The 24,343-nt window shown below is 36.9% G+C and overlaps 1 protein-coding gene across 5 annotated transcripts in view; it reads left to right on the top strand.

Annotated features, from left to right (window-relative positions):
* The first annotated feature begins 411 nt into the window (after nt 1-411).
* Nucleotides 412-24,343, top strand: part of LOC107992410 (Kv channel-interacting protein 1) — a 56,511-nt gene continuing 32,579 nt past the window's right edge. For 3 of the 5 annotated variants that reach the window (XR_009833424.1, XM_062087132.1, XM_062087129.1), the window contains exon 1: nt 412-971. Coding sequence is in view for 4 of the 5 variants with exons in the window: in XM_062087132.1 (XP_061943116.1) it covers nt 877-971 (95 nt within the window). In the remaining variant the exon portion in view is untranslated. Of the gene's footprint in view, nt 972-1,775; nt 1,851-24,343 lie in introns of those variants that run through there. The other 2 variants (XM_062087131.1, XM_062087130.1) reach the window with 2 other exon arrangements.

Below are 24,343 nucleotides of genomic sequence, written 5' to 3'. Positions count from 1 at the left end.
TATACCATAGAAAAAGCTCGTCGAGGAAAAATTTCGACGATTCTGGAAGACGTCTTTTGCGTATTTTTAGATTTTTCAAAAGAAAGAAAACCACCGTTCTCTCCCCTCGAAAGATCGTTTCGATATCGCGAAAACGAAAACAAGTTAGTTCATTCACAAAAATTGGTCCGTACGAATCCGTTATTGACTTAGGTCTCCGTTTGAAAAAGTTGATTGCTTTTCGCGTGGGAACAGCTGGTGTCCAAGGTTCCGAAGTTCCAAAATACGGGTACGCCGCCGGGGTTTATACATCGCGTTTACATTTCTGTCAGCGGATCCAAATAGAAAATATTTTTGTTGTATCTCGACTTGACCTCGAGCCGCAAGTCAAGGCGAAAGTTTAGAGATTCACGTATCAGTCGCTCTCCTGCTCCCGGCTCGATAACGTCGTTGCGCTCGTGTCACCGTTTTACGCCGTTTTATCATTGAATAATAATAATAATAATAGTAAACGATCGAATAATTTGTGATATAAAGTGATATAAAGCGATCAGTGGCGTTGTTATCGCGAATTTATTGCGACTCGACGGCTACGTCCCTTGCATCTACATTTCCACATCCCCTTCTTCCCTGAAGGGGGAGGGAATTGATTTTAAATTTGTTCAATATTTTGGATACATTTATTTTTCGAGTATTTAAATATTTCTCGATTATATTTACTCGAGAACGTTCTATCTTGTTCGGTATTAGTGTTGAAAATCAAAACTTTTATTTTTTTGAAATATTCTTTGAAGTTTCATTTATTGGGGTAGATTCTTTAGAGAAGGAAAATAATAGATTTTTGAATGTAGAACATTTTTGCGATATCGAATCGAGGGACGTAGCATCGTCGATTCGATGATTATTAATTGTTGCTCGTTTTTCATAATGCGTGATGTAGCTATGGAAAATTATCAAAGGGATTTCGACGATTTCGATTTTTTTGACGATTGGTAAGCGATTATGTGAACGTAACGATATTCTTACGCAGTCTTTACAGTACCACGTGAGAATGGGATCGATTTTAAATATAAATTTGTCATCTTATTCGGTATTTAAAAATTGTCCTCGATTATATTACTCGTTGTTCTGTATTAAAAATCAAGTTTTCATTTTCTAGTATAGTATATATATATATATATATTTCGCCTGTCAGAGCTTCATTTATTGGATTCTTCGGCACGTTTTCACTTCGTTGTAATAAAAAACTTTTAAATTTAGAACACTTCACGATACCAAATCGAGGTCAATACGCGATTCGATGATTATTAATCGTCGTTTTCGTATTCCAATTATGCGAATATAACGATAATTCTTACACGGTTAATTTTTTTTTTTTTTTTTGGTAAATTATAAATTATAAATGTAATGTGAAAATGATCCGAAGATCTTATAGAGAATAGAATGTTTAGAACGGAAAGGTATAATTTGTTTACGTTTTAAACGTTGGGATAATAAATCAGAATGGACATCCGTGTATGCAAAAAGAAGATAATAGATAAAATATACATTGCGCATCCCTCGAGATACCTTGGCAGCGAGGGATTAATGTTGGACGCGAAAACGGATAAAATATGCGCGTGTATCCTTGTTTCGCGAACAAAAAAGGAAAAAAAAAAAGGAATGGTAAACAAGCAAGATAATAACGTACATTTTTTCATTTGTAATTTACGACGGAGCAATGATTCGTTTAAAAGCATAGAAATACATTAAATTAACTTCTCTTAAATATTTTGTAATCCGATTATCCTTTGCAGATAATCAATGAAATTGGCCACGAACGAAAGATCACGCGAGATAAAAGATTTACACGAATTAATTTACGCGAATTGGTAAGGAAATAAAATCAACAATTTTTTTCCTATCTTCGATCATTCCCCCCCGCTTTTGACCGTTGAATTTTTCACAAGAACGAGCTTGAATTACCGAAATTGAAATCCTAAACAATCCGTTTCTATCCGAGGACAAACGGGAAGAAATATGGCCCCGTGGAATATATCCATATCCAAGGGAAATCCCATGCCCTGTATCTCCCCTCTCTCACAATTTTACACGTGGAACGACCCTCGATACCCCTCGAAAGACGTATGAACATTGCTTCGAAAATGGAACGAATTCTTCTTTCCCCCTCCCTCTTTTTTTTACCAAAAGCCGTATCGCAGACGAGAATTTCCGAGAGGGAGGAGGGGGGAGGAGGGGAAGAATTTTAGATTACTCGGAAAACAATTGAAAAGCCGAGGGAAAGATCGAAGCGAACGAAAGGGGAAACGAAAGGAGCTAAAAATAGAAGGTGAGGTAAGGTTAACAATCTTTGAAGGAGGAGAGGGTGAAATCTCCGGCGTGTGTCCCGTTTAAAATTTATTGTACGGGCAGGGGAGGGAAGTAACAGAACCGTGGATGCGGAATTGTAATATCGATCGTCGTTGCGCATGGAAGTTAAATTAACGACAAAATGCTCGTTACGGATGATTTACGATTTGCGAATAATAATTAACGCGTTTAATTTTATCGAGAGGAAAATATTTGAGGAGGAGGATATTTTAAACAAAATTGACAGAGAGAGAGAAAGAGATCGTGGATTTAATAAATCTATCGATATCCTCCCATCCATCCACGTGAAAATTTACGAATCAATCGACATCTCCGTTAATTCGTAATCTCGAGGAAATCGCGAGAGAAAGAAAATATTGCGAAGAGAGAAGAAGGAGAAAAGGAAGAAGCATCGAAAGTAAAAATATTCGGCTAAGCGGTGAAAAAATATTATGATTTCATCGAAAAATTAATTCCCGCGGTATCTCTTTCCCCCGAGAAATGGGTCGCGATAACAAATGAAGAATAATAGCGCGAAACACGATAAATCCTTGATCAACGTTTTATATCTTTCCATTCGAGAGGAACAGTCGTTTCTTGGATATCCTTGGATAAATTATCCCCCGAAGAGCGACGAACGCGAGAAAGAAAATTCCCTCCAACTTGTTCGTTCGGGATCGAAGTTTCTCGATCGCAACCGTCGCGAGATCGGTTCTCTTCGAACGTTGTTGAAAATCCCCAACGTTGTTGTGCGATTTTGAAACGCGTTAAAGTTTGGATTTCATTTCGTGAGATTTATCGAGATCGTTCGACTATCGCTGCACATCACGGAACAAATCACGTGTAATCCGCTCTGCCACGTTGGGGGAGGAAAGGGGAGGGCAGGGAAGAAGTTCGCACCGATTCTTCCATCCCCTTCCCTTTTTCAATCGCGACCACTCCCCGCGTGGATTTTATTTTGAGCTAGATTCGAGAGACTTTTATTTTCAAATTACGCGTTGAATGGAGGTGGAAAGAAGACTCGAAAAGTGTCGCGATTTTTTCGAGAGTAACTTTTCTTGAAGATTGATATTGAGTGGAGTGAGGATCGTGAAGATAGATGGTGATTAAGAGAAATAGAAACTGTTTAATTCGGATGATAAACGCGAAGTCTTGCGTTGGAATGAGTTTTTCGAACGTCACGTGTGAAGAAACATCGTCTCCTTTCTTTCTCTCCCTCTTTTTCGACCTGTCTCGAGTGATGCAAAGAAGAAGAGAAGGTATAAAAAGAAGAAAGTGAAGTTTCTTCGATGTGTGCGTTTTTCTTTTCAGAAATATAAAAGCGTATAGTATCGAAACGTTCTTTCAGATCGGAAAAGTAAAATATTTTGTGTAATATCACATGACATACAAAGAGCACATAAAATGATTTGATAATTATATACAAATATTATAATTATTCGTAAAATTTATACAAATATTCGACGAGTCTATGCAATAAAAATTGAATTATTTTAATGAAAGAAATATAGGATGTCGTATTGACCGCGATGAAAATTTGCACGCCGTTACAAAAATTATTTCTGATATGTTTAATTAGGAGGGGCAATATTGCGGTAACGTTGACGTCAATTCACTCGCTGAAAATTATTTACATTTTACTGAAACAACATTATTTCACAAACATTTACCCAAAGAATATTTCTTCTCCTTGGAAATCGTAATAACCGTTTAACGCCGCGAGATATTTTTGTTCCAACGTGTATTTTCCAACAGGGGTAACTTGTACCAACTTCTATTAACTTACGGATACCTATTCCTACGATATAACCGCAGTATCTATTTTTGCACTTAAACTACACTTGCTTTGATATGTAATGCCAGTACTCGCGCAATAATAACACACACGCCTTCTTGTTCCGTGTATATGGAACAAAGAATGTCGAGATGAAAAACACCATGTTTTTGCATCCACTGCACGGTACTCGCGCGTTTAAGAAAACAACTTTCAAGATATTTTATAATATTATACGTGAAAATCCCCGAGTTTCTAATAGTTTTTTTTTTCCTTTACAACTTTTATATCACTCTTGCGATTATATGGATAGACGTTATAATAACACGTTCTTGACGAATATCAAAATCTGGTTTTTTACGCGATTCTCAACGTTGAGAGAACACGTAGAACCACGTGGAATGCGGAATGGAATGGAACGTGAAACTCGAGTATGACAAAATATTGTACATTAACGTTTAAACGTGCGTCAAAGTTAACCGTTTCGGTATATATTTCGATATATCGATCGTTCGCATTTCACGTTGGTGAAATCGAAATTCCTAAGAGCACACCGCTCCAATTACTCATTTCGAATCATTTCATTTTCCAGCGCGGAATATCGGTGCGATCCGATTCAGTTTCGTGTTACAACGCTGCGAAATTGATATATCTTTCGATGGATTCGTCTCTGATTAACGATCCTATAAAGTGATGCGAGTGCAACGTTTCAAAGACGCTGAATTCCACCTGAAAATTTTTCACACTTTGACGATGACCAATATCGATTAGTTGAAAACGTCTCGGAGATATATACGTTCAATTTTTAATCATCGTGAAAAAAATATTATTCGACGATGGATCCCGAATTTGCACAGTTCGGTCGTAATAATTTAATGTTCAGTGACTTTTAAAATGTACATGGAAGGAATCACACGATATCACTCGAAGATTGAAAATTGCCAAGCTTACGGACCACTGCATTCCGTTTATTCACCCGTGTAATGTATTCGCGTGAGAACGCAAGCGGAAATCGCGAAACAACAAACTCCTCGTTCAAATTACTCGCTGCGCTATGCTCTTAAAAGATAAATACGTAGGGTGTAAATGTAGGATGATCCGTGATTCGCGTCGCGAAGAAGACGGCGACATTGAAAATTAAATTCGAGATTGCGATAGACGTGCAATTTCATACGCGATGAATAATTTTATATCGTTTCGTTTTAATTCCAAAATTTATACTATACGATATATTTTGGCATATGCACGCACGAAATTATTGGTCGGATATCAAATTTAAGTTTGTCGCTCGAATGTTTTGACAGTCAATTTCGTTAAAAATTTCTTCTTCGAAAATGCGTTAAACGTGTGAGGTTAACTCTACATTTCGTTTTAATTTATACGATCGACATGTACGAAATTATTAATAGACATCAGATTTAAATTTGTTGTCAAAATCGACAGATTGTACGGTTAATTTCATTGAAAATTCCTTCTTCGAGAGGTTAACTACGAAAACTCTCTTTCATCTGTATATAATAATTTTTGACGAAAAGATTAAATTGGAAATTCTTCTTAAACAAAATTTCGACAAACTTTCCGTTTTTTAAATGTATAATATAAAATGGACGAGCATAAACGAGCGGATACGCGAAAGGCAATTCTAGTTTTGTTTGTGAAATATGATACGAGTTTTAAAGCACATTGTATAAAACTCTAGAAAAGATTCACTTGCACGGAAAGTTTTTACGGTAAATTAAAAAATGCCAATGAAACGTTTTTCTTTCAGAAACGTAAAGACTATACAAGTTTGGAATTTCGGTGTGGTTTAAAATATTCTTCGAGGAAAATTCGATTCCCGTTGGCTTTAACCTAAAAACTTTAACAAACTCGCAACGCACGCTGGATCGACTACTACTCGTAACAGCACGGTTACGAACCACGTGCAAATATCGTTGTCACGTGTCCAGAGGGCGTGTCAAGTCTTCTCTGGCACTCGAGTTCACTACTCGAAAAGTTATCGCATACCTCGAGAGCATGAAACCGAACCAACCATCACCGATTTACCGAGTGACTCGACCTAATAAACTACAAAGAGTTTGAAAATTTAATTAAGAAAATTTAATAAGAATTCGATATAGATCGTAATTTTTATTAAGGGATTTATACAAGCTTTTGGATAAACTTTTAATTATGTCCCCTCTCTTCGTCGCTCTTAAACCTCTTACCTTCCATCGATCTTTCTTTTCCTTATCGTATAAATTCGTCCCTTGGAAATTAATTATCTTCATTTAGATAAATAAAATGCTTAGAATATCTAGAGGATCTTTATTCCGATACGAAACTTGAAAGTTTTCTAATTTTGTAATCGTTGAAAAAACGATTTTTTTTATTGAAAAGTATAAATAATTTAATTCGATTCGAAAATCGAAAATAGGGGAAAGTTCGAGATACCAATCGCTCGAATATTCGGATAAAATATTAATTCGTAACGCTAGCGCTGATTTCCGTGCTTTAGTTATTACGCTCGTTAGTAATTCTAATTGACAATGATCTACTCTTTGTTATATAAATTATCAATAATAAAGGACGATAAATAATTCGCTCTCGGTCGTAGAAATTATTAACTGCGACCTGAAATTTTCATTTTTCAACCGCCTCAGATATATAATATTTATGGATCGTAACGCGATAACATAGGGAAGTGTGATTTTATATCCGTGAACATTTTTTTTTATTCGTAATTAACAAAATTTCATACATACCGATGAAATCACACCGTGTATAATAACAACGAATGCGATTAAGTTAAACAACAATCTGTCGGGAAATATGTTTGGATGTTTGCAACGAGTTTGCAACCACGGCAAAACTTTTAGGATACGATTGAAATCCATTTGATATAAACACGAAGGGGAAGTAATTGTTGCTTTTATTTCTCTTCTCATTCCCTTGCACAAATTTCATCTCAACCGAATCAATTTGCCTCCACGCCTCTACTTTTACCACCTATTTTAGAAATTTTAAAACCCCCGGATTTCCCCTTTTGTTCTTTCCTTCGGAACAATTCTTATTCATGCCCGTTGAACAATTACATAACGATCTTTATTCACTTATTCATTTTTATTATTGCTCGATTAACGAGTTTACCGTTGAAAAAGACGAAAACGAAAATAATTAAAATTGAAACCGATTAACCGAGCAAATATTAAAAACATCTTTAAACGGAAGAGCAGAAAAGGTAGCGATTAAAATGAAAATTCGATTAATCGTCATCAAATATTACAATTGGCATCGAAACAGTTGTTGATAGAATTGAATTCGGAGACGAGAGAGGCAAGAAATGCAGGAATCGAAGGAATTAAAATTGAAATCAATTAATCACGAGCAAACGTTAAAAACAGAATAGGAAAGCTACCAATTAAAATAAAAAAGATCGATCAATCTCGAGCATTACGATTGGATGATATCGAAACAACTGCGAAGAAAACTGAAGGAAACGAGGACTCGAAAGATTGAAATAAAAAGTCGATCAAACGCGTTACGAATTCATACACGGCGTTGATGAACCGAATAGAATGGAAGACGGCGAAAAGGCGAGAGAAAAAAACAAAGAGAGAGAATCCAGTTCCTCGGTTGTCGATCCGTCCATCGAGCGGCCAGGTTTCGATTTAGTCCTCGAGTCCTCTAAATCTGTAAACGCACTTGGGCGAAATGGAATCGCAAGTGACGGCAAACAGTTGGAAAGTGGGGGGAGGAAAGGTGGCCGGAATGGTGCACGTGCAAATATACGGGGAATCGAGTGGTCGCATTGTCCTGGCGGATCGTGCCCCGTTACTTGGATCGATAGATAGGGCAAGTGGCGGGCGTGTAATTGAGTAGCGAGCGCACGACAAGTGGCCGTGCCGGTATCAATCAGCACAGAAACGCGCTGATCATCATCTATCAGACGGGATACATAGACGCAGCTCGGGTAAATTGATGCGGAACGGATCGCTTTAGGAACTGCAATTGCCACTACATTCCACCAAATACACGTGGACCACAACCAAGGATCATCAACGTTTCTATTCATATATTTCGATGGGCCTGGGTGGCCCCGGGTGTCGTGTCGACTGTAATGCAGGGAGAGGCCGATCATCCAGTCGAATATTTTCAAATTGAAGATAAAGAAGCTGCTTCGAAAAGAAATTGTAAAATATTTTGCGCGTTGTTCGTTGATTCTTTTTTAACAGGATAACAAGAGAATGATAATATCTAGTTTTACTCGATTTTTATGAACGATTGATACATTTATCGAGTAATAAGGCAACGTTTCGCGCAAATGGTTATTAACGCGTACTTTTTGAATTTCGAGTATTAAAATATCGCTTCGTTCCGTTCCAAATCTTCCCATTTTCGGGTCTCAATCAGATAAAAAAATAAAATACAATTTAACGGAAATATACGTATTTTCGCATTGAAATAAAATATCCTGGTAATTAAATATAGATGACGAGCAAAAACGTTGTTCGTATAGTTTTACGTTTTGTTCGATTCATGTCTGTATTTATCCAAAACTACTCCGTGAACTACCGCGAATCGTTAAACGTTTCCATAATACGATATAATAATCCCGGAAGGATTATAGGAAAGTGGTGATTTAATGTTTCCACTTTGGGGGGTTGTAAAAAATAAGGGAAGATCTCGGTAATTGACCTTACCTTTCTCCCGCAAGCAGCTCATCCATGAATACGGATGCGGGCGAGAAGGGTTAAGGGGAAATTGTAAGACGTCCATCCACGTTACGGATGGGTAAGAGTCGCAAGGATGCGCCACCTGTTGCCATAGTTACCATCCGAATGTCCCTTTTATACGATAATGCCAAATCGAAGCGATTTCATCGAACTTTTATTCGTCCAATCGCGTATTTATTTAACCCATTTGTCATCGATTTTACGAACGATATATCTCGGATCTGTGCACCGTGTATAATAAAATTTCGGACAAATCCGAAAACATTTTTACGCAAAAAGTGTAGCTGCGCTTCCTCGGAGAGGTTTGCAAATATCATAAAATCGCGCTTACGGCGCACTCTCTTCCACTCTCTCGCAACTGGCAATAAACCTGTGGGAGAAATAAGTTGAAAAGTTTGAAAAAATGAAACGGCTTTTTCGCGTATATATCAGCGCACGAATGAGAAACGTGGCCGAGAGACGTTCGTTCGATCGTCGGATCGTCCATTTCCCTGGGTTTCCTTCGATTTTCTGATAAGCCGATTATCGATCGAATCGGGGCTTGTCGAAACTGGCGAAATTCGGAAACTCGTTAATCACTTCGAGCCACGTTTCTTGCGGATCCCGTGCAAGCTTTCGGGGTTAATACTCGATCGATGTGTGAATAGATGCAATCCGAGAGTTTGTTTCGACGTAGTTTCGCAATCAGTAACCGATTGACGAATAGAAACTAAGAGGAACGCGCCTTCGTTTCGCGTCTATTCTCCCCTCTTCCCTTTCTTTAATTAAATCGAAAGCAAGATTGTGTTTCTTCTCGTCAATTTCGATTCTGAGAAGAAAATGTCCAGCTATTTTTTCAATTTATATATTCGTGTATAAATATTCTTTGTCAACGTTGGATAAATGGAGAATAGCGTTACGAAACGAAGAATCGATCAAATTCGCGTTATCGATGGGAACGAAGGAGATTAGGGCAGGGATTTAAGAAAAGAACCGCTCGTTTCTTGTAAAAAATTACATAGGGGAGCGCAATAACGCGTAACGTCGAGTGGTATCGATACCCAATAGGTCAGGCGTCGTCCGTGCATCGTAAGTGATACGGGCACACGATAGGTCAAACGTCGCGTATTTAAATGTCGGCCGCGTTACGTTAACTCATAGTATTTTACTCGATTTCTATTCCGTTCGAAGCGTATTTTCGCTCGAAAACAATTCGTTTCGACAATTTTATCGTCCTTTTCTACAGTCCGCTAAGAGAAGAAAAAAACTTTGCAATTCGCATCGATATCGCGAAACAACATTTGCAAAGAGGGCGTTTAATTTGCGACCCTCGAGTCCTATTGACGACGGGATAAATATCCAGGGAAAACAAAAGTGTGTAGCTGAAGCTTCGCTAAAATATAGCGAATTGCGAAAAGGATGCTTTAAATAATGAAAGATAAAGATGCCCCACGTCTTCGAATTTTTCTCGAACAAGAGCGATTCAACGTTAAGGAACAAGAATGGAGCAAAACTGTATACTTCTCTTCCGCCTTTCTCCCATTTACTATTTTATTCCCCTCCTCCTCTCCTTCATTTTTCATACATTTTTCTCGACATACCACGTAAAATTCTGTGGCGAGTTTTCCACGAATTCTTGCTGAATTCTTTTCGTTTTCGTCGTCGTTATACGCTAAATACATCGAAATCAAATTGGAAATATTCCATTCGTGCTCCTTGTTTTTATATATTTGCATTTCGCAATAGGTTTCTTTCGTCCTCCCCTTTCAGATGCGTTTGGAATTCATCGTGTGTTTGCGTACGCCCTCCACCAGAAGATTTGCAGAAACGTCCCCCCTCCTCCTCTCCCCCCAATATTTATTTTTCCCCCACGGATCGTTTCAAAGCTTCTGGATCGAAGAATACGTGCATTTATATTACCTTTATCGGGAAAAACCGAGCTTTCGCCTTCCCCTTTATGTACGTGACACGGCTCCAATTGTCCGTCAATTTGCAACCTCAACCACGTTGTTTCCATCGTTATTTCCCTGTAACGATCTCCCCCTCCCTCCCTCCCTCCCTTTTAATTATAATCCTCTAAGAAATTTATCGAAACATTCGAAACTCGAATATCATTTTAATCGGCGAAACTTTTCTCTCTGAACGAAATTTGCAAATAACGATTGCTCCTCGTTCTTCGACGCGATCGAGAAGTTGAATCGATGGCCCGTTCGAAATTAGCAATTAGCAAGAGAATTCGATTCGCGCGACTGAAAGTTTGGTATAAATTCCGTTTTGAATTTTTGCGAGATTGTTCGAGGAGAAGCTTTGTGAAACTGGTGCTCCCTCGAAACGGGTCACCACATTTTCATACGTTAGATTTCTTTTCTTTCGCGGAAAAGGAGGGAGGGGAGAAGAAACGAAAACACGGAGAGGGAGGGAGGGAAAGAGAAAGGAGCCGACCGCGAGTCCCTGTTCGAACGAGATCGCCTTTTTACATAAGCGTTATCGGGGAGATTGCATTGATCCCTGCGAATCGAGAAAATGGCACATTTGGCCGATGCGGTGTTCGAATAAAATAGAGGCAGATAACCCACGAGAATGTAAAAGGAACAACAGGTATTTTTCTATCCTTTCCTCTTCTCTTTCTCTCTGTACAACAGGAATTCCCGAGGGTGTGAATGGCCAAAGGAATTTGTAAAAGGGGACGATTTTCGAGAAGATATTCGAGAATACTTTCTTTTTAATTTCCGTGTTTCGTATTAAAACCGAAACAACTCGTTAACCCCTTTACGTTTCCGTTCTTCCAACGAATCGATTCTCGTCTCGTCCCGAACTTTGTTTTCCCCGGCGAACGAGAGGGATTTTACCCCTTAATCTACGCATGCGGAGAGAAATAAAGAAGCAGTTTTCTCGGCACGACGCGAAACGACATTCGACATTAATCTCCCTGAAACCGGATTGAAAACTTTCTTCCTCGTAATCGCGCCGATCCGTTCGATGACGACGAAGGTGCGTTCGTGTGAAGCGACGCGATCGATCCGTTGCGATCTTCAAATGGAAAGGGAAAACTGGCCATCCCTGCGAGCTGGAAAAGTTCTTAAGTTCTCGTTGAAAAATTTGGGCGCCCTAAAACGAGGGAAAGGGATGAGGACGCGCCCTCCAGTGATCTCTCGAGAAAGAACGAATCGAATAACCGCGTGACGGATGGACGGTTTTAAGTTGTGGGTCCAGGTTGAAGCGACGGATTCGAATTCATTTGTCATCGACCACAATGCGCTGTCAAATGGTAAAATCGGACTGTCCTTACCGTCCTCGCTTATTCTCCATTTATATATCCCCGATATATATTCGAATCTCGAAAGAGGCTGTCCACGAAAGGGAGGACAAATTTTTCCAAATTTCTCGTAGCGTATTTTTAAGAAAGAAAAGGGGGGAGAATCTACCCCTTCTGTTGCGAGATCGGCCGCTTTGCGGTTTAAACCTATCGACTTTGAAGATTTTTCGGCAAAACTTTTCGCGCGTATGAATATTCATAGAAGGGGGCCGAAGAATCAACTTTCGAATAAACGGGAGCCGCGCTTTAATGAAAATTCATAGGTATTCCCGATATTGGAATATACGATTGAATCTTGCGCGGGGATATTTTTATAAAGTTTCGAGGTCCCGACGATCTAAATTTAATCTTTAGGAAGAGAAAAAGAAGAAAAGGAAAGAAAAAAATGGAAAATTTTCGATCGATCTTTATTCGGATTAAATCGTTTAATAAACGATTATTTGGCCAGCAACGTAGTTAGAAACGAGTAAAATTTTTTCGGGAACGTTAGCGGGATTCGTTAGCTTCTGTGTGGAAGCGCGTTGCGTTTTAACAACACGTCAATTGGCGCGGAACGTTAATTTGGCTAATTACTCCACTTTGATCGCATCGACGATTAAAGAGGACGATTAAAAAGATCGATCGCTCGTGATTATCTTAGAGGAGGAAGGGAAAGAAGTGGACGGATCCTTGTTGGAATCGTGAGTAAGATAGGAGCGGCGACCGGAAGTTTGAGATATTACGGTCACGTTGTTGTTGGCGAAAGGGAAATCAGGATCGTCAGCATTCGGACAAGGTGGATCCACAAGTCCGAGCCCAGTGCTCGTTGGAAAAGTGCCAATCGGTTTGACCTACATCCGTTTCGAAATGACAGCGGCTCCCACTCGTTACGAACTCTGATTTCCTCGAGAATGCTAAAACTTTCCCACCACCGTTCTTACGTTTCGAACTTCCTTTATCGCTTTCATCTCCTCCGCGTGTATACGTGTACACGTATACAACTTTCATCCCTTTGTTCCCCTGGCTTAACGTCAACTTCAGCTTTCGACGATATACCGAGACGAAGGAAGGAATCTTCTTCGGATGGAACATGTCCGCCATGATTGTTTTATTGTAGTCTAAGTTACTCGGGATTACCCGGTTGAATCAGACTAATAAATTCAATCGATTCGATTTATTATTATTGTTGTCGTTGTTATTTTTTTGGAGAAGGAGGAGGAGGAGGAGGAGGAAAAAGAAGAAATATTCCGCATAATCGCCGATCGTTTATTTTTTATTTTATTTTATTTTTGTTTTCCATCGAATAATTAACGTGAATTTTTAATTCGATTTAAAAGGGAGTTGTTCATGATCGTTTTATCAAATATTTATTATATCTTTTCTAATATTCTGAACAAAATCGGATCGTAGATTCGAAATTTTATTTTCGAAATAATTGAAAAGTATTCCACTTCTTATTTGTTGTTCACGCGCAAGAGTTTTTCGCCCAAGAGTTGATTAAAAATGACAGATCGTTCCACTTTATTTATACGCGTTAAATTGTAAAGCTCAATCCGATGCGACCCATGTTCGATTTAAGACTGGAAGCGAGGCAAACTTTTTAAGACATTTTTGATGGCGGGCACGATGCCAAAGTGGGACACCAAAATGCCTTATTTGCGAAAGCTTTCCGCCTGAAAGCTTGAACCATGGTTGACAAGACATTGTTTTCATTAAAACTAAAAGTTTCGTCCTTCCTCCACCACATTATTTTATATATATGCTTTAAAAAAAGAAAAGGAAAACTGTATACCATTTTTACTCGTCAAAAAGACCTACTATTTCCATCTTGATCTTCAAATTATTAATTGCCAAATAATTTAAATTCGACAATTTTTTTTTTTTTTTTAATAACATGGAATTTCCATCCAATCGGAAAGTTATTAAAATTCATATCGAAGCTTATCAGACCGTTGGGAGAGGTGAGAAGTCATGTTTATAATTGATCGATTTTAATATTTGCCGAACCGTGAACTCGTTAAAACGTGAATATGCTGTACGAATCCGTTTATGAAAAAAAAATAAAAAAAATAGAAAAAAAAGAAAAAAAAACGAACGATCAAAAAATTTCACGATATATGCTACGTCTCGCGTGATTCTCGTCAAGCTGTTTGAATTTATCGAGACAGAAAAGAAGCTTGACTGAGCAGTCTGGACGAGGATTCAATCTTACGAAATGTGTCACTGATTTCAAATATTTGATCATTTAGATTTCGATTTCTAGAGATTTAATTTTTTTTTAATCAATTATAAATGATTTTATAAAACTCCGAAATTTGATTGAAACGATAATATTTTATATAACGGATACGATATATCGAAGAGTTTTTTTTTTTCGTATTATTTAAAACTTTTTAATTTTATAAAAAATATTTTCTTAATTTATATTATACGATTGTATAAATAGACTGCGAATTAAAATTTACATATAAAATGACAATTTAAGTCTTTTAAATCTATATATAAATCTAAAACGAAAATTAAAATTTAAACGATATCTAAAAAATTAAAATTTGTGACGAAATAAATTCTAATCTAACGAGTAGTAGCCGAGCTCATGCGGATAATTTTGCTAGGTCGATTACTCCCTGATCGGATCAAATCGATCGTTCCAAGAATATCCTCGATTTGATCCAATTTTTTCGCTAAAAAATGAACTATTCTCGCTCGAAAATGTATTTATTATTAAAACGAAATACGAATCTTCTATTCCAATTTATCGCTACGATACGATTCTGTAAATATTATTCATATTTTATTGTAAATATGTAATAATATGTATCATTTCGTAGCAGAAATACGTACATATCGTGCATATAATGCAATTACAAAATTTTAGCACGAAGTTAAATTAATATCAACCTGATATAATTTTATTGTTTAATTATAATCAACTTCAGTGTCCATATTAATATTAAAATTTTCGACATCGCGGCTCGCATTAAAGATAGGATTGATGTATCATGTCAATTTTAATAATTCCTAGTAAACAAATAAATTTATATTTATCACTCAAGGGGAAAATAAATTCTATAATATTCATATAATAAATCGTACAATAATTAATAATAATACTTCCGCGTTATTGAATTAAAATAACTTACCATTTTTTTTTTTTTTTTACGATGCTAGTCGTTTCTTCTTACTCCATAATAATATCAGAAATAATACGAAAGATACGTTGGACGCGCCATTTTCCCAAACCAGAGTAAGATAATAACCGCTACTTGGAAAATGGGAAACATCCGTTCATTTGCGATGGCACGCCAGTGATATCATAAAATGATTTAATTCAAAGGTTACTTTAATCCACCACGTATAATCAGCCGTTCAAAATTACACGCGTAACACTATGACCACCAAAGAACGAAGATAACCGTTTCATTTTGAAATGGTAATGCAGAATTCATTAGCCGAAACAATAAAAATGCAAATCGTTTTCGATAAATGTATATTTTTCGGGGTATCCGTGGTCGGGTGAGCGTAAATTTAAAAAAAAGGGGGAAAAACGGGGAGTGAAAATCGATCGAGATTAAACGTAAATACTCGGCAAAATGGATTATAAAAGTACATAGATTTTCATTTGTATCCGCCATTTGCAAATTTTCTTTCGACTGATCTAACTTTCAAGAGAAATTAATTTTTATTAAATAAAAAAAAAAAATATTTAATGTCGTAAGATTTACGTGTACTCGATAAAAATGCGTTGAATCGATATTGGCGACTAATAGAATCTTTGACAAGAAGCTTTCGAGCAGTGTCAATTGGCTGGTACGATTGGCGCAAGCTATTTCGTACGAGATTATCTTTGATCCGAACTGGAATATGATATTTGATATTTTCATAATGCGATAACGCGTGGTTATCGGCACTCGCCCCGCCAAGAATGAATTATTACACGATCGATACCGTGTTCCTGAATACGTATCCTGTCATCTCTGATAATATAATGAACAAACTTATTCTTTTCGCTCGAATTTTTCCTTCGTTTCGGTAAAGATATTTTGAAGAAATATTCCTTAAAGTTCTGCGCTTGAAAGGTGTTTTGTCGCGAAGATATTTTGCCCGGGACTGTATTGTAATAAGAGCCTGAGGGAGTCACATTCGAAGGATTAACGAGGACTATCAATTACCTGCACGTTTTCTCTTTATGAATTCCCTCTACTCTTCATTAAATGCTACGAAAAAAAAAAAGGGAAAAAAGAAAGAATATCCATTTTTCTAGGATCTTTAATACCCATGTATACGTATATATTTTTTTACTTTATTATTTATTCTACCTTTTTTCGTATAAAATTTTTCAATACTTCATCTTTATCGATACTTTTTCAGTCGAATGCAGAGAAAGCCAAATAAAAAAAATCTGAATATCCTATCAATTTTCAATATCCACACTGATCCTCGACTTGATCCATCTCTTTTAAGAAGAACGAATATCACTTGGATCGGTAATCGAATTAATTTTATTTTCAATATCAAGCTGGTGAACAATGAGGTAACAAATTTTGATTAAATCACTGAATCAGCAGCTTATTTAAGGTAATAAATTATCATTTTCTGTAACGATAGAAGATTTATTGTTCGGAAAATCGTTCTTTAATGTCGCAGTAACGATTTATTAAATACGATGATTATTATAATAGCATATCATTATTACCTTTAATCTCGAATAATTTTATAACTTTCGACAATTTGTTTGCTTTTCTCTGCGAACGTTGGACAACTCGTGCTCCTACGAGTTAATTATAAACTTGTATATTCGGTATCATCATCAAAAAGTAATTATGCGTGTAATATAAAACAAATTTTGGAATTAACCATTTAAAAGTTTGGAATCGAGTTTACAGAAATTATAATGTTTTACGTTATAAATTCGTTACACGCTGTACATTGAAAAAAAAAACTTCAATTTTTTTTGTGTTGAAACCAATAATGAATCAAAGGAATGTTTTACACGACCCGAATTTCAGAAATGATTCTACGAGTTTAATTTTTACTTTTATCCTTTTTCGATATCCACAGTTTCCTCTCTCTCTCTTTTTTTTTCAAACAAACAAATCGCAAGCAATCCAATCCTCGTCCCAAATTTGAAAAATTTGAAAACCGAAACGAATCATAAATATGAAAAAAAAAAACAAAAGCAACGAATATTTCTTGAAAAATTATAAGTTTTCGATAAATGGAGAAGAGGGAGAGAGAGAGAGAGAGAGAGAAAAATTCCCAATGATCCAACTACGAAACGAGAGCCGCACGTGTTGCGTGCGGGCGTATCAGATACTGGAAAATATAGTCTTTCAAGTTTAATTAGAAACAGCCGATCTGTGAACCGATTATCACCGATGATAACGTAGCAATCGTAATTATCGTTTTCACCAACTATCCAACTGTATCGCATCGCGTTCGACGGTGGGCCGCAAGTTTAACGGCGGATACAGTTGGGTAACGCCGTGCAACCAGCGATTTTGGCATGGCTAGGTCGTAGGTTACCACCCATGTAAGTAATGTATTATTCTACCTGTTGCCCGTCGTGGTGCAACTATACCGCGGAAAACTATCCGATCTCGTCGATCCTTTTGCGCGAACCAAAGGGCTGCCCTCGACCCCTCTTTCTTTTTTTCACCTCTATCTCGCCTTGCTGCAACGTTTGCTAGTTGAAAAGGAAACGTGTCTCTTGATTTTATCCGGACGATAATCCAACTTACGTTTCATATCCATTAGCTTAAATTATTCATCCGAGTTTTCGATGGGCTGCATCCTCCCCCTGAAATATAAATTCCCGTATAAATATTTACTTTGCCTTTCGTGCCGCTCGAGTATTGATAATCTGCACGTGAATCGTATGATTATTTCTCCTCGATTCTCCAGACTTGTCGGAAGAAAATGTGTAATCTAAATAAGTATTTAAACGTAACTAACCGTATAATCGGGTGACTTCACGGGCTAGCTTGATATTATCTCAACAGCAATTCATTAGATCGAAGATTCTGATTCGATACGTTACGTATAATTACACGCAATATGAACATCTTATCAAAAGTGGCCACGAAACTATTTGCATACTAATTGATCATTTATCTAATCAAATTCAAATATACACATTTCATACTCTTTCATATTACTTTTAATACTTGTTGCTGAACAAATTTCATATTGAAAAAATGAAATATAAAACTTGGTAAGAGAAGATTAAAAAGAGAAGAAATATATATATATTTAACGAGTCCAGATAAGTGTTGAAGCTTTGAAGGAAGCCATGCAAAGGGAAATAGCTATGGTTTCTGTGGTTAAACGCCTTTGCATAGCGTATTTATCAACCCTTATGGACAGTGGCGGGTGTAGGAATTTCTTGCAACATTAACTCATACCTCCCTCGACTATTCATCATCCCGAAAGTGCCTCGCTCGCCTACTTCCACATTCAAGCCTGCTACTACGGCTCTTCGTAGGTTTCCACGATACTTTCGATTTACACCAACAATTAATCGGCTTGATCGTCGCAAGAGGCGCGTTTATAACAACGAGATGCAGGATATTTGATATCGAGGAAATTGTCTCTTTCTGTTAATGCGTCACGTTTGAACCCCAATTAGAAAAGCGTCAATCCGTGGCGAATAATCGGATGACCGTGTTTCCTGGTTGGGAGAAGATCGATAGAGACGACGGAGAATCGAAATTGTAACGGTCTAGAGAATAATCGAGGACGAAGGCCCTTAATAGCCGAACCGCGTAATAGCGGTGAACCGGCCAATATCAAGTTATGCCGTGTGCAGGGAATAGTGTGTATGTATATATATATATATATATATATATATAGAATGGTGTCACAATTTCGATCTATTGTTAATGAATATTCATCGTTCAATGATCACTGTGATTTAAATAAGATGATTCTTAGATTCTTAGAATGATTCGCGATAATCGAGCTCGCGTGAGTAGATGAAATTTAAAGGTAAAAATTTCTGCAAATTTTTTTTCCAAGTTGAGAAGTGAAATTTGCTGATTTATAATAAATTTTAAATATAGGAGATTGAAAATTAGTTTGAGAAAAGGAATATTTTTATTTCGATATTAATGTTGACTATTATATTAATCTGTATAATAATTTATTGAAGTAATGTAATTGAAGTAGTGTAAAATTGTGATATAGAATTGTATCATCGATTTTCTGTTATCTCTGTTAAAGGAAGAAGCGATAAGATTAACGTTTTTCATTAATTTTATATAATTGCAATTTTCGTTAGTAAAGTTGGAATCAAAGTTCTTTAATTTATGTACGTTACGTGTCACGTATGCACGTGTACGTACGTACGTACTTTCAAACTCCAAAGAATTCCGTTAAAATGGGAACACTATAAAATTGATGAAATTTTAATAAATATTAATATGGAAGAGTCGATAGCGATAAAAGTTTCAAAAATAGATTGACATTATAATTGGAAATAGCTGATCGATATTGTCCAGAGAATTAAAATTAATATCTTCTATTTCATTTTTTTTTCTCTTTTTTTTTTAATTTTCTTTTAATCGAATCCTCGATTTCTTTTTTTCTTTTCGTTTTAGATAAAACAAGATAAATCTTGTTCATCAATCATCTTATTTAACGCTAAAAATAATATGATCGTTCGATTATACGATGTTATTATAATGAAATAACTCGATCATTTTAAGAAATCGTTATATCAGATACAGTACGTGTAAGAACGCGCATATCATGATTTTAAAAGGGGAGGAAAATTGAAAAATAAAGGTAATAATTTTCCTTCGCTGCAATAAATGGTAAATAGAAACAACAAGGAGTCTTAGAAAGCTAAATATTTTTCTCCGTTTGAGCCTGTTAAATTGACCACGGATCTCGTTTCGTGGTAATAACAGTCAAACTTCAATACAGTAGCTTTCCAATACCAATATAGACTTTAATTATTGCGAACGATATTACAAGTTTATTGTTATGGCTGTTAGTACTCGATGCTCGATAATGCTTGACCGTATGGAACGATTGATTCTCTGATTAAAAATTTTTACGAAATAAATTCCATTAAAAAAAAGATCATCGAACGTGCTCTTTAAACTTCTCTTTAAACTCTATTTCCCGAAATTCTGAAACCAGAATTACGACGTTAATTAAAAAAAAACTTCTTCGATATTATCAAAAAAATTGAATTCATATCGGGCAATCTCGATCATACTCGATAAATATTTTTGTTTAGAAAATATTACAAAACGTGCACTGGTATTGTACCCGTCGTGTTTTAACTTTTATTTTCAACAGCTGCGTTTCAAAAATTAAGGGTCAGTGCGCGCAACACGCATTGTAAAAAAAAAAAAAAAAGAAAAAAAAATCGTTCGGTTTAGTCCCCATTTACAATTACAAACATAACTGCGCGAAATAGTTGGGTTAAAATCTATGTATTCACGCGAGACAACACTGGAATTCGCGCGATTGTTAAAAGAAATAAATGTAGGAATATCATGGAAAACAATTCTGTTGCGTTTATAATTGAAACTGAATTATTTGGTCGCCTTGTTTTTCGCGAAATAAAATTAATACGTGTATACACATTTATGTATAAAAAAAATTCTCTTCAAATCTCTATATGTGTTTGATATACTCATCAAACCTTTCACTCCACAAGCAAGCAAAAAAAAAAAAAAAAAGAAAAAAAAACGAGCTTCGCTCACTTGGTTTAATCCCCATTTACATTTAAAACATAACTGCGCGAAATAGTTAGGTTAGAATTTATGGATACGAAACAACGCTGGAGAAAAGAAGTAAATGTAGGAATATCATGGAAAACAATTCGTGTGCGTTTATTATTGATTGAAACTGAGTTATTTGGTCGAGTTGTTTTCTCGAAATAAAATTAATACTTGATAAATAATAATAATAATGAAAAAAAAAATAATTCTCTTAAAATATCTATGTATCCGTTACTCGTCAAACCTTTCAACGTCGATGTAATGCCCATTTCCTCCCATTAAGAGCAAAAAAGAATTGGGTTATAAGAGGAAAAAATAGATATAAAAAAAGGAAGATCGTGTTACGATGGCAGCCACGTCTAAAGTTCAGAAACGTCGCAGCAGCTTATCTCTGGTGTCAATCTGACAAACTGCTGCAGTTGTATACACACACACGCGTATATATATGTATACACACGTATATGCACAAGCACGTACGAGCTTTGCAAAGTCTCATAGCTGATCAAGAGCGCCTCTGGAGGAATACCTTTGAACAATCACTCGGATAAGATTTATTAGCGATTCCATTTATGCCCGCTAGACATTAAGAGATTAAAATTCTCACAATTCTTTCTTTATTTTTTCCTTTTCTTTTCTTTTTTTTTTTTTTTTTTACAATTAAAATTATCTTCTCCTTTTTACGTTTCCCTTGTAAAACTACGGGATAAAACTATTGCTGCTAGGAAATATCGTAAATCGAGATAACGCGTGAAAAATAAATAAATATTGACGAATGGTTCGTTTAAACAAGAACGAAATGAGCTAGCGGTGTTAATAAGGTCACCGGATAAGATGCAAATACAGAGAATGTTCTCTTGAGCGAGCACCGTGAAAAGGTTTAACGATTCGCTTAAACAGCACTATTGTACACTCGACTTGAATTCTACCTTCTCCTCTTACTAGCTCTTCTCGGTGTTAACGTGCACTTTTTTTTTTCCTTTCATTCCCCTCCTTTTCGTACAATCTTCTCGCACTTGTCACCCAAAATTGCACGCAAAAACGTGTTTGAATGGGATAAATTAAAGATGTTTCATTTTCCTTCTTTCCGTTTCTTACATTTTTATACGCTTTCTTGAACATCCTATTATCGTTTGCGTTTTGATCTACGTTTCAGGAATAAGAGATTAAAAAAGAAAGAAATTTATTCGTTAAAGTAGATTCTATTTAAAAAAACGAAAGTAAATTCTCCGAGAATCGGAAAAATTCAAGAGTTCTAATTAAAGAAACGGATATGAGCGCAGGGTCATTAAGAGACGCGTGGAAGGTCTCTTAGAAGGAACGCGCTTCTTCGAAAGTTTGTCCCTCGACTTGACCGATGCCAAAGATTATCATCGACGACTTTAACTCCTCTTCGACTTCCATCGCGATGGATAAATTAAATTCCGTAGAAATAAAAATCTTCTCCCCCTCTCTCTAGAATTTCCATTTCTTGAGATCAAAAATAAAAAAAAAAAAAAAAGAAACCTTCTTCCATAACAAATAAAATGGCCAAATGCTTGTTACACGGGACGAAGCAGCACTTTGGGGTAATAGATCGCGGCGCGTGAAGCCTCTCGAGGCATTCGTTCCCCCTCCCCTCCCTGAGTTCTTCCTGCCAGCTAAGTAAACTCTCGCCGTTATCGCAACCTGCATATGCACATATATATACACACACACACTCGTGTAGATATATCAGGACGAGTAGTTGTCGTCGCACTCGTGGGTCAATTTATGCCCGGCTGGTAAATCGGTCAGCTTCAGGTTGGAGGATGAAGTGGTGCGCAAGACGTATAAGTCACGTGCACGTGAAATATCTGTTATGCAAATGGTATGTCGGGAGGGGAGGGAGAAGCGCGACAGAGATCCCACGTGTCTCTGTCTTCTTCGGCGTGTATCGGTGGAAAATTATAGGCCGGCCTAATAATTCGTGTAGGTGAGACATTCCTGCAGAGGGATACCGCGATCACGCCAACCGGGGAAGATTTGTTGGGGAAGGCATGGCTTCCATTGCCGACCTTTGCCGCCACTTTAGACGCAAGTTCACTCCCTGGGCCTCGGGACCGTCCCAGGGTCGAGTTCGTTCGTGCCGCGTTTCATAAATTAAGTTTAAACGCTGATTTACAGTGAGAACGCGGCGAGTCACCGACGATACGAGACACCGATCGCGAGTCCTGTAAATAAATAATGTCTCGCTTTCCAGTTTCCGTGGTTACCCCTTTTCCCGCAACCGATGTGCTGACATTATCGATACATTTGCGGCAATTCGTTAAATATTCCTACCGTTCTTCGTGCGTTTATATATGTGAAGATGTGAAAGAAGCAAAGCTTTATTGAAATGTCGGTCTTTCGTGTATCGGTTTCAAGGATGGAAATATGTTCCATATACGCTTCTAGCTCTATTCGTAGATAAGTTAATACGTCAGATATATAACGTTAATTCTTTTTTTTTCTTTCTTTCTTTTCTTTTTTTGCATTTTTCCCAAAGGTGCTCTGTTTTTTTATCGTCTCCATCGTCGTCAGCACGCCACCGGAAGACCTACATTGGAAGCCATCCGAGAATTCAAGAAGAAGATTGGAAGAAAAGAAAAGTGGTCCATCGTGATGGTCGTGCGGTGAAATTCAGAGTGGAAACTGGTAATATAAAGAGATAGTCGTTTTTTTCCAGAAGATGGGAATGGGTTTTTCGGGGACGAGGAATAAACCTCGCACGACTGTCACGATCGATCTCTTCATTTCGAGCATATGGGAACTCTTATTGTTCGAATTGTCAGAAATTCGGCCACGGCTCTTGTATCTCCTTACGAAAAATATCGTAAAAATCGAAGCGATAATTTTTTTTTTTAAGCAATTCGTTCCAATTTCAGAGAATTCGCGTTTCGATATTTATCATTCGTTTCGATATAAATATATATGTATATATCACGATGTATAAATTGTACAAATTGTTTTCGACTCGTTATTTCCTTATTTCTTCTATATGTGATCTCGAATAACACGAGATAAAGTCGTTATTACAAAGACGAGCCTGGATATCATTTGAGATATTCCAATCCTCGTAATTAAAGAAATTGCCAGTAATTTCGCGCCGAACCTTCGCGCTATTAACGAGCGCTCCGAGAACTGGAAATTACAGTGGATAATGCAATTTGGTCACGTAGGCTGGTTGGCAGACATCCATGAAAAATCGTTGATATCTTGGTTGAACGTTGGTCAGACGTTCGATTCCTTTCCATCGGAAAACGTGAAAAGTCGGAGACTCTCTTCAATTCTCAAGACATGAAACAACACTCGATTATTTTTCGTACTTATTTCGTGTTTAAATCGTTTGTTAATCCAATATCTCGTGGTAATTCGCTGCTATCTCCACATCGGGAGAAAAGAAATAAAAATTTCCCTCGGATGAGAGGATCGGTCGGACGATTATCTTACGATTAATCGATGTTGTCCCAATTTGATCGAGGGAGGGGGGAGGAAAAAATTTGGTTTTAATGCGATATTC

This window comes from Apis cerana, linkage group LG1 (assembly GCF_029169275.1).
Source record: "Apis cerana isolate GH-2021 linkage group LG1, AcerK_1.0, whole genome shotgun sequence".
In the NCBI taxonomy this organism is placed as follows: Eukaryota; Metazoa; Arthropoda; class Insecta; order Hymenoptera; family Apidae; genus Apis; species Apis cerana.
This window is presented reverse-complemented; position numbering and strand designations above follow the sequence as displayed.